Source organism: Falco naumanni, chromosome 2, assembly GCF_017639655.2.
Source record: "Falco naumanni isolate bFalNau1 chromosome 2, bFalNau1.pat, whole genome shotgun sequence".
In the NCBI taxonomy this organism is placed as follows: domain Eukaryota; kingdom Metazoa; phylum Chordata; class Aves; order Falconiformes; family Falconidae; genus Falco; species Falco naumanni.
Genome location: NC_054055.1, coordinates 21,447,732 through 21,463,927, shown reverse-complemented (window position 1 = coordinate 21,463,927; position 16,196 = coordinate 21,447,732). Strand labels below are relative to the sequence as shown.

Genomic DNA, 16,196 nt, shown 5'->3' with positions numbered 1-16,196 from the left:
CTTATTCCTCAGATAAGGGAACACTACTTGCATCATACTTAAGAGTCACATATACTAATGTTATATCCTATGGACTAACAGCAAGCACCATTTCCTGGAGACTGTATGCATACTACAGGAAGAAAGAAGAATCTGGAGTGAAAAAATGCACTCTACTACAAAACCAAATATAACTATTCATTCCTATATCTTTTTATGGTTAGTTTCCATCTTACATCCTCAGACTCTGAAACACAATCAATTTCCGTAACAGTAGTATCAAAAACTGTACTTGTAAACACAAGCTTCCTGGGCTCAGAAACCAGTATCAAGACTTTAGTTCTGATTCAAAGCATCTCTGGTCACAGAGGAAATACACTAAGCAGGCGCTGAAATCCTGTCCCTACACATCACACTTAAGATGCTACTCTTCTGATTTTCAGTAATGTTGTACTGGTTTGGCTGGGATAGAATTAATTTTTTTTCATAGTAGCTCATATAGTGCTAGGTTTTGCATTTGTGATGAAAACAGTATTGGTAATATAAGGATGTTTTGGGTATTGCTGAGCAGTGCTTACACTGCATCAAGGTCCTTTCTGGTTTCTCATGTTTCCCTGCCAGCAAGTCAGCTGGGGACACACAAGGAGTTGGGAGGGGACACAGCTAGGACACCTGACTAAAGCGATATTCCATACCATATCACATTGTGCTCAGAAACAAAACTAGGGGTGAAGTTTACAAGGGATGCCATTACTCAGACTATCTGGGCATTGGTTGGCTGGTAGTGAGCAATTGCTTGGGGATTTTTTTTGCCTCACTTTTTTTTTCATTTTTTATTTTGTTGGTGGGAGTTGCTTTGGTTTTTCCTTTGGTGTTTTTTTAAAAAAAACTTATTAAACTGTCTTTATCTTAACCCATGGGTATTCTCACTTCTCTCTCTCCAATTCTCTCCCCTATCTCATTGAGGTAGAGTGATCGAGCGGCTGTGTGGTGCTTAGTTGTCTACCAGTGTTAAACCACAATGTAAGGTGTAAAGAGCTCAACATTGTTGAAGGACAAATAAACTTACCTTGTCCAGGTTCATACTGATTTACAGTCAGTTGATCAGGTTTATGTTTGATATATCCCTGCTTCAACCATTTATCCAACAATAGGTTGCAAATTTCAGGAAGACCTAGTTACAGAAACAAAAGAGTAAGCAAAACGGGATAGATTTTTGCATTTTTATCCTTTCTTTTTACAACAAATATAGTAACTGGTCAAAATACATAGAAACAACTTCACAGAAACATAAGCCCATCTTCAATAATGAACACACTGCATTTTCTGTAACACATACATCAGAACTGGGGGCCTGATCTGCAAGTCCAATATATTTACAACATCCTGCCATTCAAAAGGCCATTTCCCCAAGGCCTCGACATTCAGAAGCAGATCACTCTTTACAAATGCAAACTGCATCATCTCTACAAATAAATAAAAGCATATCAAATCACAGGCAATGTTTCCACCAACTACATTAAAAATGTTGCAGTTAAGAAGCAAAATTATTATGCAGAAATTCAGAAGTTGTGCAGAGGTTAAGTATCACCAAAAATATCTGCGAAGTTAAACTGTTCTTGAAATAGGACTGAAAGTTTCAGTGCTTCACTGAATTTTTGGTTTGTTATTTTACCAGAGGACTTCTAGGGTAAAATTCTGTTGGAGGTAACACCCAGAAACATGGTAGTAATAGCTCTTCCATGATAATATTGATTTTTATTTTTCAATTGCTCTCCCCCAATGAAGTGTTTATGCTTTTCTCACAAAAAATAGTCTATCTGTGAGACTAGAAAACAGCTGAAATGTCAATGCTTTTATGATTACATAGCTTCACTGTTAAAACCTCAATGTAACCAGAATCCTTCCATTGCAAGCTACATCCACCCCGTGACACATGCGTCACTTTAAACACCTTCAAGTTTTATAGGAATTTAGCTCCCCTATTTTACTATTTTTAAACCTAAGACTATAAGATGACTCACTTGCTTTCCTCTGAGTCACAGCTCTCAACTCCAAATAAGAGTTATACAAACCTTTTCAAAATTGCTTTCAGTCCAAAGGAAATTTTATTTTGGTGTGCATCCAACAAGTTTCAAGCTAGTCAAGATAAATATACCTAGCAATAGACATCACAACCCCCAAACAAATGAATATGTAATTTGTAACACATAATTGCTTTATGAAACAAAAACTAGAAAAGAATGGTAACTACAATCCCAAAAACCTTATTTGACTGCATCTCAATGGGCATCAATGCCTGCCTGCAAGTGACTGGAAAACAAGCTTTGAGCACTCACAGTAATTTGGAATGGATCTCATTCAAAAGAACAATTTCATTCAAATTACAGATTACAAATGTATGTGTTTAAGATACAGTTAAGGATCTTCTTTTATTAGAATCTCTCATCCATATCTCAGTGAGACTTAAAGGCTTTATATAATGATTCAAACATCAGTACAAAATAAGTATGATTTAATAGGGAAGTTCTCACCTCCAGGTAAAGGTTTGTCTTTATCAACATTGTTGTTATCATAGCAAAACTCATATCCAAAATGTTTCACTCTTCTATACTTTAAAGTCTTCTGGGCTGTAAAACCACACAATTTTAAAGTAAGATTAGACTACATAAAAAAACATAAACAATTTTCTATGCTTCCCTTTTCATCTGACCTATTAAACCTAAAACATTTTTTAATTAACAGTTAAAACAATTTATGTGACCCTTGTCCTTCATGGCTCACACTTCTGCCTTATCACCTTTTGTATTTCATCAAGCATCACATTCACTGCTGTCTGAAGTCAAACTGATGGTGGTTTTGTATATGCAAAACGTAGAGAGTACCAATTTTCTTTAGCTATACTTAATGCATCTTTATTCTTGGTCGATCTCTGAAATTGCAATTGATACAGCAGGATCCTTCACTTTCACCAATCACCAAGTTCACATTAGCTAAGGTCAATAACCCTTTATGCTGTTCCAAGGAATAAAATTTACACAGAAACTTTGAAATTAATTCCAAGATGTACTGGGTCTGGCTGAGCCCCATAGCAGCCCTCACAGTGCTGTGCTTTGTATTGGCTTTTTTTTGACTGCTGCTGAGCAGTGCTCGCACAGCATCACGGCTGCCTCTCGAACATTCCCTCCTCTCACCAGTAGGCTGGGGGTGGGCAACATCCTGGGAGGGGACATAGCCAGGACAGCTGACCCACACTGACCAACAGGATATTCCGTATCATAAGATGTCTGTTCAGATATAAAAGCTAAGAGAAAAGAGAAGGAAGGGAGGGCATTCATTATTTATGTTTGTCTTCCAGAGCAACCACTACATGTACTGAAGCCCTTATTCCTCTGAAGCAGCCAAACATTCTCTACTTCCCATCAGCAGGTGATAACATCTTTTGTTTTACTATGCTTCCACACACACAACTTCTGCTATTGCTTCATTAAACTGCCTTTACCTTAACCCACAATTATATATTTTTTGCATCTTATCTTCTCCCGCCCAACCTCATTCTGCTGAGAAGGGGAATGATAGAGCAGCTAGGTGAGCACCTGACACCCAACCAAGGTCAACCCACCACACAAGAACAATTCATTTGTTAAAAGATCTAAATCCACAGAGCTCAAGTGAAAGCACAAAAGCATCCAGAATGTCTCAGTGACTTCTTTTTGATTTAAAAGAAGACACAGCTCCTCAGCTGGACATCAGATGGGAAGGGTAACCTTCACTGAACATTTTTATGCTTGGCATAAGACACCTAAAGAAGACTTTAGTTGGTTTTGGATGCAGGAATATTATTCAAGCAAACCCATACCAGAATATCAATTCAGACCACTTGCCACCACTTGCAATATAAGATCAATTCCTAAAATACTAAAAACAAATGCACAATGATTTCAAACAATACATTTACCAAGATGTAGACATCTTGTAAACTGAAACCGTAGGAAAAAACAGCACAGAAGTATGGAAGGTCTGGTTTTCTATCATTTTGCCCACCATTTCGAGTATCTTCATCTCCTGTCCAGTCGATACTTTCCAACATCCTCCTTTCTTCCTCTGGAGAAATAATCTTTTCAATGATCATTAGGCCTGGAGGCAAGCTTGTAGGAACAACATTCTGCCACAAAACTAGGGTGTATGGAAAAAGAGAATACTATCACTGTTTAGAGAAAACCATGTGTTCCCTACAGGAATACCAACTATATATGAGAAGATAATATAGCTGCAGATATTTACTTTAATGATACAACAGAACCCTCATTGTGATCTTATTTGGTTTTGGCATGACAAAACAAGGCAAGGCCCAAGTTTTTCATGATGCAAAGCACTCTTTAAACATTCTACTGCATAAGACCAGCAAGATTACACACTATTCAAAGGCAAAACTACTTTTCATTTTCCTGTCAAAACAATGGTAAAGAGAATTTCCCAATCATGTCAGGATTCTACCTGCATATCATTTTAGTTTTCTAGAATTTTGGTGATTTGGTAAATCACCAGACTACTCTCTGTCCAGAGAAGCAACCTGTAATCAAATATGAAGGAATATAATGCAATAGCTAGGTGAACACAAAATGTTGGTGATGTAGAGACATTCAGTTTGCTATCCTAACAGTTTATAAAAAACTATTCACTTGCAGAATGTACAGACCAACACCAGGAACACTTTTCAGCAGACAATATAAAAGCTCATAGAAAGAGCAACAGTTACTGTGCTAAACAGCTTATTGTCAGCCATAAAAAAGCCTGGAGAGAAGAGGAGGAAAAAAAGCCAGAAATCTTATTGTGACTGTTCTCCTTCTTGGAATTGAGATAAAGACTGCAAGACTAAGGTCACACAAGTAATCCAATGACCTGTCCAGAGATCTCCTGGGTCCCAGTTTAGCTCCTTAATCACAAAACCTTCATGAGAAGTACAGAAAGGTCTGGAAACTACCCAAACACTTTTCCCTTTTGCCTCCAAGTAAAGGAGTTAAAATTAGAGTATCCTATCATGTAATAGAAGGAGCAAAGATTGGTTTATGTCCTGAATCTCAGATTCTGGCTTTCATTCTCTGTATCTACTTACAAAGACTAGTGTGCTTTCAGCTATATTTACAAACTAGGAAGTGAAAGCAAAGCAAAACAGGATGCAGGAAGTTTGATATCTAGGAGAGCAGAAAAATCATACCTTTTTCCACAAAATTAACGTATAGAACGATATTTTGGTCAAAGTCTTCCAGTGTTACTTCTTTTCCATTAAGGGCATCAAAAGCTTTCTTGGCTTCTTCTGTTGTCTCATATCTCACAAATGAATATGGTTTATTTGGTGGCATTAAGAGCGTTTCCACCAATCCATATTCTTCTACTATCCTGAGCAGCTGGTGTCTACTCATCCCATTACCAAGACCAGCATTGGCAATAACCAGGCTCTAATCAAAGAGGAATTACAAAAATTGAGAATTAGTGATTATCGCTGGTTACTTTAAAACCAACACTCTACTAAGAGAGCAGCTCTATAAAGAAAAAAAGTAAGCCCATGAGTACACTTTTGTGTATTCCACACAAGATATTTACATTTCAATGAGCTTGGTATATATATGAGGCTAAGGCAACCTTTGTTTGCCCAGCACCTATTCTGGCAGAAGGGCCTGCATCCTCTGTCAGAGGTACCTCCTCAATTAATGCATGTAGTTACTATTACAAGAGCACTTAATCTTCAAACCAGCATGTGTGCATCAAGTGTACTGCAAGCAAACAGTGACACTGACACACATAATTTTGAAGGCTTCTAAAATGGTTTTTTTCTGCAGACTAACAAAAAAAAAAAAAAAGAGAAAAACCTTTCAAGACAGTGATTTTTTTCCAAGAAAGGTTTTCTCATCTTTGCCAAGAAGTCTCTCCAAGCAGAGAGATTAATATTCCCAGTTCCACCTCATGTCCCCTACATATCAGATTCACCAAAAAAAAAAGCAGCATAATCTAGAAACAAGAACATCTAGTTCTGCTCCAGCACTCTTATCTGAAAAGTCTCCCTCTTGCTTTTATAAACAAAAGGGATTTATGTCCCATCCTTAGTTAACACAGACTACTTCATGCACAATGTCCAATTGCTTAACTCTATACTTTCATACTGATTTATGTCCAAAATTATTAAGTATGCAGTTTGTGAGGACTGTTGCTGGTTTGCCAAATATTAGAAAAAACCAACGAAATAGAACTTTTCAAATTACTATTATTCAAGAAATATCCTTTGAAAAACACAGGCCTTTTCAAAATAAGTTCTTTTGACATCTAAATAGCTATATGCCTTAACAAGACGTTAAATCTAATCATGGTGGTCAAAAGCAGTTTAAGTCCCTTTTTAAGGCCAAATGAGCACGCAATCTTGAAATTTTGATTGAGCTCCAGTGAATCCAAAAAGCTAGCAACAATTTACTCAGACTGACTCCATGTAATACCTTTCCAGAAAGCTTTCAGACTTCGAAGTCTGTAACTGTTCTATGACCTTTTCTGAAGGCAGTTGGGAAAGCGTTCAATTGTTTCAAATGACAGCATGTCACTCCTCAAAAAAACAGAAAGTTAGGTTTAAAGCTGAAGGGAAAGATTATTAAAAGAAAATAAATTATATAGTGAGTACTGCTGTGACTATGCCTATTGCAACAGCTCTTAACGCTTGTTCTTAGCACTGCATCAGGCTGTCTTATTACTGATCCCATTTTTCAAAGGTGACCGTATTATTAATTACTGTTATTTTCTAGAATGTTATTAATGGAGAGGCCCATATGTGTGGAGGAAATGCAGAGACTCAAACCAGCACTTTCACTGGTTATAGGCACTTCATCTACAAAGACAATCACTACATAACAGCAGCAGGTACAGCAATTGACCATGTTCTCCTGAGCAATTTCAATACAACCAGACTCTCGCAGAAAGCCTGAAAGCATTTTCTGTATTCTTGACACTAGTTTCTCACCAGTACTATGATTTTTTTCATGCATCACTTATTCAAATGTTCTGTCATTGATGAGGATCTGGCTGGATGCCAAAACTACTCTCTGGGTGGATCAGATGGACAATTTGGTATCTGGGGCAGTAGCGAGAGGAACAAGTCCCAGATTATGGACCCATTTTCAAGCAACACTAGATAGACACAGTACCTGCTCCAGGGAGCTTACAAGATATACAAGACTCCTGGGTCATTTTAGTGTATGTCCATGTGGAGTGAGATGTGAGTGAAGACTAAGCCCAACTTTGTTACAAAAAAGCAGAAAGATCTAACTGATGCTTCCATATCCGAGCAGGAAGAATTTGCAGGATCAAAATGAATAAGGCTAGAGTAAACGATACTGCTCTACAGTGTTTCAAGGCATTAGCATCTCCCCACAACTGATGGAGGGAAATCATAAACTAGTTCTTCCCTGTCTGCAAGTTCCTGTCACTCACTTTTTGCTATACCAGTATCTGCGAGGTCATTCTCTGATCTGCTGTAACTCTAGGACAGCAAAAAACTGCAAATTAAGAAGCCGAGTAGTTTTCTGTTAGGTTACGAATAAAGTGGTTTATGGTAAAGTTCATTGAGCATCACAAGAAAGCAGAACTCCCTCCTATCTTGTCCCCTTTTGTGCAAGGGACAGGAAAGTAGCCACCTTTTCAACAGCTGCAAGTCAGTCAATCAGTTCAACTCCCCAAGAACCACAGCTTAAATCAATTTAGGTGAAGAAAACAATGTGGAAAAGACTTCTAAGATAAACATGTTTTTAACTGGGAGTTTAGATGAGACAAATTAATTTGATAAAGCAGTACAGAGGAAAGAAAGATACAAAAGCTAAAAGCCAGAGAAGAAAGGAAATCACATAGAAAAAGAGAAGAAAAGTTTATCTACTTAAACAAGGTAACATTTCCCATGCTTCCTTACTACCTCCACCTCCCCAACCCGAAGAACTACTGTTTCAGATATTAAAAAAACAAAAACCAAACAACCTTATCCAAAGGCCATAAAAGTCTCTCCACAGACATTAAACTGCTGAAGTACAGTTCTTCGAAATCAAAGGGGCACAGAAAACACTCCATCTCAGGAAGTGTATTTTGGAGAACTGCATTTTAGACAAAACAGAAGTGAGAATAGAACACAGATAAGAAAGATTTTCACACTACCATCAAAATCAGAACTACCAGTCACCTGTGTGGCATGGGAGATGCACTCAATGCCCTCATGTCTCATCAATGTATGCTGAGCTCTGATCTGCTTCCTCAATACCTTCTTCTTCATTTTACGGACTTTCAAATGATCTTCACTGGTTTTAACTTCCATGCCGGTGATCTGGGAAGCAGAAGTAATAACACATAGTAACTATCCTGCTTGAAAAATCAGATACTTCAGTCTGCTCTAGAGATAGCCTCCCCATCTCCTACATCATCTCTATGATAGTGATAGGCCATCAGATAATACCAGATTTTATGAATTATCTGAGGATGACAAAACAGAGCCTGCAAAGTACATTCTTCCTCACTCGGTAGCATGGCTTTCCCCATCTCTGAAGTTGTTATTAAACTCTCTTTTATCCTCCCAAAAATAAAGCTTTATAAAGATTTAATTTTCCAGGGTTTTTTTCTTGTTCTTCACTCTTATCCACAATATCATTACACTAGTTTCCAGTTTTTAACCGGCCTGCCCCTCCGATTTTCACATAGCAGTTGCAATTAATTTCCTTCTCTCTGCAGTCTCTCTAGAGCAGAACAACAAAAAAACATATGTGAAACTGCCATGAGATTTGTATCATCTTAGCTTCTAAGTTATTCATGCCTCACCAAATACTTGAGTTTGAGATGAACTGTGCTTATTTCGCTCCTTTTTCCTAATTGCCACTTCCAATTGAATATGACATTTGGCAAAAATTGCTTTTTTGAGAGTAGAAAAATGTGTTGAACACTTGGATATCCAAGCACTAGTAATGAAGATGCTCCACACCTCACTTAGCACATCTCCCAAGGCCAACTTCAGAAAAATCACATTCCTGTCATGCAACAAACAGAAAACTGTGTACATACATTAACTATTGAATTTAGCGGCAACACAGCATTTACCTATCAGTGAGTTAATTGAGTCACTGGCTTCCTCCAGGTTTTCTTTTCATCTTTTGCCACTTCTGGTCTACTGCTACACTGCAACCATCCAGTACCTTCCTACTTCCCTCTGAGCCTACTTTATTTTCCTCCCTTCAAACCCAAGGGAAGAGTTCAGACCTCACGTAGGACTATAACAAAGCAGATATTGATATGGCTAGCTTTGCTCTTCTCTTTTTCTCTCTCTGTAACATAATCCCTTACCCATATTTTGGGGGCTTCTTCTCTTCTTTTCCAAAAATCCTCCTAACAGTACAGCTTGGACAATCCAACTGCAGTTGTCTGTCCTTTTCCATTCTTTTATTATTGGTCTGATAACAATCCTCCCACCTCATGTTCTCTTCACCTCAAAAAATGTTTTTGCTTTTTTAAAAAAAAAACAAACAAAACACACAACAAAACCAATGTCAATCACCACTATATGTACTTATTTAAAAGTGTCAACTGCTCTAATAGTCAGCCATCCACTTGCATTCCTTCTGGCTTGCAAGACTGCATAGCTGTTTCCCAATACCTACTGCAGACACAATAACAGTAAGATGACAATGAACAACAGGAAAATTGTAAAAGTAAAAAAAAGTTAATATTAGTATTTGATGCAACTTTGTACTGAATGACTTAGCAAATATTTTCTTTTAAACAAATGTAAATATGCTAGTAAAATTGTTTAAGTAGTATTAAGAGAGTTGCATAGGAGCTATAAATATGTATTCCCTGTGACTGCTGCAGCATTACTATCATCAACATGAAAAACTACTAACTGCATCAAAAGAGAAAAATCTTTTAAGGAAATCAGACTGACAAAAGCACTCTGTGGAAATAACAGATTCTAACCCTCAAAAAAGGAGCAGAATAAATACTGCCAAAGACAACTCAGTTTTTTGCCACTACTTACCATGTCTTGGTTCTTCATCCTACCCTTACTCTTCCACTCCCAAACCCAATTTCAAAGCAGTCTCAAATTAGAGCACTTGTCAAAGGAAATGAATTGGCAACAACAATTTCAAGCAATCCCACCAAGTTATTAGCATGGCAGACTCCAACAATTCTATCCTGAAACAGTTTCAGATGCCTGCTATCAAGTTTGAGATGGCACACGCATAGCTGTAAGTTTGAACCCTGACTCCCGGCCAAACAGCATTATTCAGGTTTTTATACATATCTTGGCCATATAAAAGATCACATTTACATCTGAGCCTGACAAAAAAAAAAAAAAAAGTAATAAACGACTCGGCACTAACGATCCAATTTACCGCCATCAGACTCTTGCAAGTTCCTAGCATCTCTTACTCTGAGCTAATTCAATCATAACCATGATAACATGCAATGGAGGCAAAATGTATGAGAAGGAAATCTTGCAAGTGGCAAAACCCTGACAGGGCACAGTTTCAGAAAAAGGAGACTACTGAAATAATTATTTCACATGACTTTAGAAACAAAGTGTAGAGGCTGAAAAGGTCAATGAGTTATACAGCCAATCTTCATTTCTGTAAAATTATTTTTATTACAGATTTGTTAGCAACTGTCTGCCATTTTCCTTCAAAGCAACAGTGCTCACTAAGGTCTTTTTGCATATCTTATATTCTAATTTTCTCCCTTCCCTTCCTGAATCTCTTGGCACTTTCTTAAAAAATCATCTTCCCTTTCTCACTTGTTGATGGCAGACCTGCATACAGGCCATGGTTCATTCTCTGACAAAATCTCATTTGCATCTAAAGACAAATAGTTCAAAATAGTTTTCTTATTGAGGATTCTTCATTTAATTTCCAAATATGGTTAAACACAGTGAGCAACAGTCCTCTTAACCTTCATTAGTTAACTAATGATCAAGAAATCTCAAACTTGCCTAGACAAAAAAACGTACAGCAAGACACAAAACAACAACACAAGATAAATGGAAGCAAAGGTACCAGGGCAGCGGAGGAGGAAGTCTCACGACAAGAGGCACAAAAAGTATACATTAAGTACATTCCCCCAAGTGCATCTAATAGGTTACCCTTACTAGGATTCATCCTGTTTGCAGACTTGCTCAGCAAGCTTACCACGACCAAGCTGTCCAATTAACAAATTTGATCTAAAAAGCTTGGCATGCCCAACTTTATTTACCACATACAGGTGAAGAGAGACCAATAGCTTTACCCATGGCCCACAGGCAGGTTCTTATCTTCTGGGGAGGGGCACAAACAGTCTCAAACTACTCCACAGAAAAGTACCAGAAAGACCCACCCTTGATTTAATAAGATGGGGTTACAGAAAGAGTAAAAACACACGCTGGGGTGTTTGAAAACATACAAATCTGGTTCAGATGGAGAAGCACGGAGACTATGTAGACATCACCCATACCAGTCAGACCACTGGCACACAACCTCTGCAGAACAAACCCAGCCATAAAAAAAGGATATCAAACTGAAAGGCTCAGGCATCCCGTAACATCTACACCTCTGCACCCCCAAAGACTCCATCTGATCTCAGGGGAAAGCAGCTCCGAGTTTAGTTAGGCCTTCAGGCAGGTCCTCACAAACTCCCACACCCTCCACGCAAAAGCCAAGAAGTTGTGGCCCAGTATTTGGCCAGCTAGCACAGAAACTGAAGACCAATGACTACTTCCATCCTTTTAAAACCCCTGAACTAAACAACAGAACACAGGACAGATGAGGTGCGAGACTACTGCCTAAACAATGACATTTAAAACTGGCCGAGACGCCTGTCTGGCCTTTCGCTGGCTGCTCAAGAAGCTGCAGCCCCTCCCCAGGTGCTGTGCCTCCCAGACGTCTCCAGCCCCTGAAGGCCTCTCAAACAGCACTACCTGCTCTGAAATTACTGCAAAGGTTAACGTAAAGCTTTCATGTCACGGGAGAACCTTATTTGCAGTAGAAGCCACTTGAGAAAATGGAAGCGCGTGGTTCCCGGAGCAGCGCTAACCGGCAGCTGCCAGCAGAGGGAGCACCACGCTCAGCGATGAAGGCTCGCAGCCTGTTCCTCAGTTTCGCCTTGGCTGTGTGCCGCAGACACGTAAACATAAACGTGCTGACGCCGTATACACAGACACCCAAACTCGTAGCAAAAACCCCAAAATTCAGGAGCCCTGATGGGGCGATTTAAGAGGTCCGGAACTGGCCAAATACGTCCTGCGGCTACCCCCAGCCCATCTCTGCCAGTGACTTCCAGCTCTTGACACCGCAAATTCATGACCTTCGGGCACTCGTTACAAACACGGACAACGGGAGTAACAACAGGACCGTGCGCTCGCCCTCCTGCCCCGAGCAGCCGCGGGGTACAATAAAGGCAGTGGGGCGGGGGCCGACCCGGCCTTGTCCCCCCCTCACAGCACCCTGCCCCGACAGGCCCCGTGGGCAGGGCAGCCCGCGCTCCCGCCGCCCCCGCCCGCTCCCCCTGGCCCAGCCGGGAGCCCCGGGCGCTGCAGCCCCGCGCCCGGGCGGCGCGGCACGTTACCTGGCTGGGGGCAGCCATGTTGGGGCAGGCGCGCAGCCCGCCCGCCTCTGCCGCTCCGTCATGGCGGCGCCCCGCCCCCGCGGGGGGGGCCGCGCTGCGGAGTGGGCGGCATGGCCCGGAGGGGCCCTGCCGGGACAGAGCCCCTGCGCCGTTATCACACGGCGAAGGGAGCCCGGCACCAGCTTGTGCTCTGGGCCAAGTTTTCCTGATGACCAGGGTGGGGTTTTCCCGGAGCTGCACGGAGGAGGGACGGCCGTGCCCGGGTGGGTGCGGGGCCTCTGCGCCCGGCGCCGAGGGAAACCGCCGGTGCGACGAGGGGAAGGCGGTGGGTGCCCCCGTCCCTCTTCTGCCTCGGCAGACGCTTACTGTAACGGTGCCATCTCTGTTTCTGCTCACCCTATGCTGCCCAGCTTCCTCTGGGCTCCTCCACTTGCCGCCTCTCCAAGTAGAGCCAGCTCCCTGCCATCCTCCAGCCCATCAATGCCGCCTTCCTCCGAGTCAGCAACAGGAAAAAAAGCAATGCTGGAACGTGGGGCGCCATCCCTCGGACCCACACCGGGCTCTGCTGCTTCACTGAGAGCGATTTGCAGCAGAGCCTCCTCCAGCACGGGGGATCCAAAACCAGCCGGTGGGAGCCATGTCCACACCGTGGATTAAGGACAGCACTGTCCAGGCCTCACCTGACAAGGCTGTCGCCTAGACAGGCAGCCATTGCAGCCATCGCTGGCCAGGTCACCTTTGGCATGCCCCACACCAGGGGCAGAGGAGGACAAACCATGCCAATTCCGCCAAGGCCGTGTGAAGACCGAGTCCCTGGTTGTACGCGCGTATTTCCCTATGCCACTCTTCAGCACGCTAGCAACCCCACTAAGGCTGCCTAGTAAACCCAGGCTACTGAGCGACCTGCCTCACAGAAACATGTCTACAGTTCACTGGTTCCCTGTGCAAGAAAGGGATCCCTTAAATCAGAGATGGAGCATGTAAGTCTTCCCTTTGTTTTTCTCTGTCATCATAGACTAACCAAGCTTCATATTATGCCCCTAAGATAGTCCTTTCCCCCTTTTTTATCCAAAATACTGAAGTTCATTATTATCTACCTTTTACTGGCTTTACCTGACAAATATTTTACTTCTCACTGTAGCTTATTACATAAAGACTTCCCCCCCTATTTAAATACTGAGCTGATTTTTTTTCCTCTTCTCCTTCAGACTCTTGTGGGTAGTTAACATTTCTTAAGACCAGTTAGGTGTGGGACTCCCAGGTGGTAGATATGTAAGGTGACTGATGAGCCTGCAAACCTATAGTCTGAAGTCAGCTCCTCAACTTTGTCCCAGATCCATACTCGGGAGGAGTCTACCCATCTACTCATGCTGTTAGGTAGGGCTGTGCTTACCCAGAGGAGAGAAAAAAAAAAGAAATCTTTCCCTTGAAGCATATACCATACCCTGTGCCGGGGACATAGCTGCCTCATGTGCAGGAGGTACAAACACACTAAGAATCATGAGCTCTGGGCACACAACTCATTACAACAGCTGATGGGGCACATCTACCAGCCTGTGAAGGCAGTGTTTGGTGAGAAGGGTGATCCTACTTCTGTCCTTCTACCACAGGCTGTGGCATTTTATCACTCTTCATCTTTGATCCATGCAATGGGTAGCAAGGTATTGTGATAGCACAGATCTTTTGCTTAAGTTTTCTTATATGTAAAGTGTGAATATTAACTGCCTACTTAGTAGGAGTATAGCACGGAGCTTGTTAACCTCTGCAATGCAAAGCTTTAATATCATCTGGTCTTTCTGTAAGCCAGAATGAATGGAGGAAAAGAACAAACAGGCAATATCAACAGCTGCTGTCTCTATTAAAATGTTATCTGAGGACTGCAACCCTGGAAACAAGAAAACCTGAAAGCTACTGAAAGGATGATCCTAATGAAACCAGTTTGTAATTCATTACCATTTTTTTCTGACAAGTGGAAAATACCTGCCCAAAGGTGTCTGTGTTCTGCACGTGTTGCAGTTCAAAGCCCCGATTCCTTGGACTCTCCATTCTTTGACTTGGCTGTCCATGGTTGATTTATTTCACTGGGATGCAATTGTTGGTAGGTAACAAGTAAAACATAGGCCTACTGGAACATTACTTCTCAGAGCACAAACCACAAGGTTCTGGCAGCTGTCTGACCCTGTGTTCACCAGTCATCTTTTGGGTTTATTCTGGTTTATTATTTTGAAAATTGCTTTCTGGGGGAGAAGAGACTCACCATGCATTTTCTCCTTGAAATATCTCTGTATGATTGGCATTGGTAAAGAATTTGTGATGCATATTGTAATAACATTTCCTCTAAATGCATCAAGATTTTACTTGAATAAACAGCATCCTCACCTGGGAAAATTCCACCAATTAAAAGGAAAGCAGTTAAAGGCTGGTTATAGGGGGGTTAATACAAATTTATTTTGGTCAAACTAGAACAGTTATTCCCATTATAATTTAAGCCCTGAAGCACTGCGCAATCCATTCTCATGCTAGATAACACAGGTAGAGGCTCCTACAGATACCACAGTGCTTATCAACCACAAGTGAAAATAAATCTCCATATGGTTAACAACAATATCACTGACTAACCCACAAAATATTTCACAGAAGTAGGGATTCAAATACATTTGCATTTGATGCTAGTATATTCCCTGATTAAAAGTGCTTTGGCAGAAATCTCAATATTTCTTTTTTAAAAAATCCCATTTTTGTAATGATAATATTTTGGGTTTGAAAGTCAGAAAATACTCTACTCTGAAATTAAGTTTTCATAGTTTTCTTAAGCAAAAAAAAAATAATGTTTATATAAGAAAATCTTGGTTCTGGCTCTATTTTTTTTTTAATTGATAACCAGGAAACACCTTCTAAAGCAGACTGTCATGCTCCCATTTACTCATGGGTGAGAAATAAAATGCTGCTGACTTCTCCTAGGAGCAATTTACAATAATCACTATGCTGCTAACTTTCTGTCTGCCACATTTTCAGGGAGAGTCAAGGCATTCATCAATCCCTGGGAATCAACTTCATATGATAGTAAGTAAACATTTGCATTTCCTTCAACAAACTAGAGGTTACTGGTCCATATGTGGAAAAATAATTTTACTTCCTTTTATACCAAAGCAAGCCAAGCTATGCTTTAGCCTAATGTGATACTCTGGTTTTCCACCACTTTCAAACCCAATTAAAAGAAAATTGCAGGAAGACAGTAGGATTTGCTGTATCAAATCACTTGACTTAAGAAACTGCAGTTTAAGAATCATGACAAGTTGGATATGTTTCAGGATGGCAATTTGTTACAGAAATAAGATTAGCTCATAGCACAAAATCCACCTCAAAATCACCCATGACTAGTACTGTAGAGGAGTACCGTAGTAAATGATGAGACACAAGATGAATTGTTTTAGGATAGCATTTGTGTAATAGTTAAGGACTTTGACAAATATCTGATGACCTAAATTCAAAAATGTGCTGCTGCTGCTAGCGATAGAAAAATTCTCCATAACAAACCTCTGCAATGCCAAAGGCTTATTTTTTTCGGGAAGATAGCAAGGGTGGCTCTGTGCTGCATGTCATTTTGATTC

At 40.8% G+C, this 16,196-nt stretch overlaps 2 protein-coding genes across 8 annotated transcripts in view; one reads left to right on the top strand and one right to left on the bottom strand.

Moving 5' to 3' along the window:
• Positions 1 to 12,768, bottom strand: part of ALKBH8 (alkB homolog 8, tRNA methyltransferase) — a 49,469-nt gene extending 36,701 nt beyond the window's left edge. Inside the window, exons 1-6 of one of the 6 annotated variants that reach the window (XM_040583567.1) lie at positions 12,586 to 12,768; positions 8,189 to 8,329; positions 5,198 to 5,438; positions 4,024 to 4,083; positions 2,514 to 2,609; positions 1,049 to 1,153 (exon numbers count right to left, since the gene is read on the bottom strand). In XM_040583567.1, coding sequence (XP_040439501.1) covers positions 1,049 to 1,153; positions 2,514 to 2,609; positions 4,024 to 4,083; positions 5,198 to 5,438; positions 8,189 to 8,329; positions 12,586 to 12,603 — 661 coding nt within the window. In that variant the 5' untranslated portion in view covers positions 12,604 to 12,768. Of the gene's footprint in view, positions 1 to 1,048; positions 1,154 to 2,513; positions 2,610 to 4,023; positions 4,156 to 5,197; positions 5,439 to 6,467; positions 6,572 to 7,989; positions 8,103 to 8,188; positions 8,330 to 9,336; positions 9,496 to 10,027; positions 10,323 to 12,585 lie in introns of those variants that run through there. The other 5 variants (XM_040583563.1, XM_040583564.1, XM_040583565.1 and 2 more) reach the window with 5 other exon arrangements.
• A 95-nt stretch (positions 12,769 to 12,863) lies between these two features.
• ELMOD1 (ELMO domain containing 1) overlaps positions 12,864 to 16,196 on the top strand; it is a 65,210-nt gene continuing 61,877 nt past the window's right edge. For both annotated transcript variants that reach the window (XM_040583571.1, XM_040583576.1), the window contains exons 1-2: positions 12,864 to 13,565; positions 15,601 to 15,648. The gene's annotated coding sequence lies outside the window, so the exon portion shown is untranslated. The remainder of the gene's footprint in view (positions 13,566 to 15,600; positions 15,649 to 16,196) is intronic.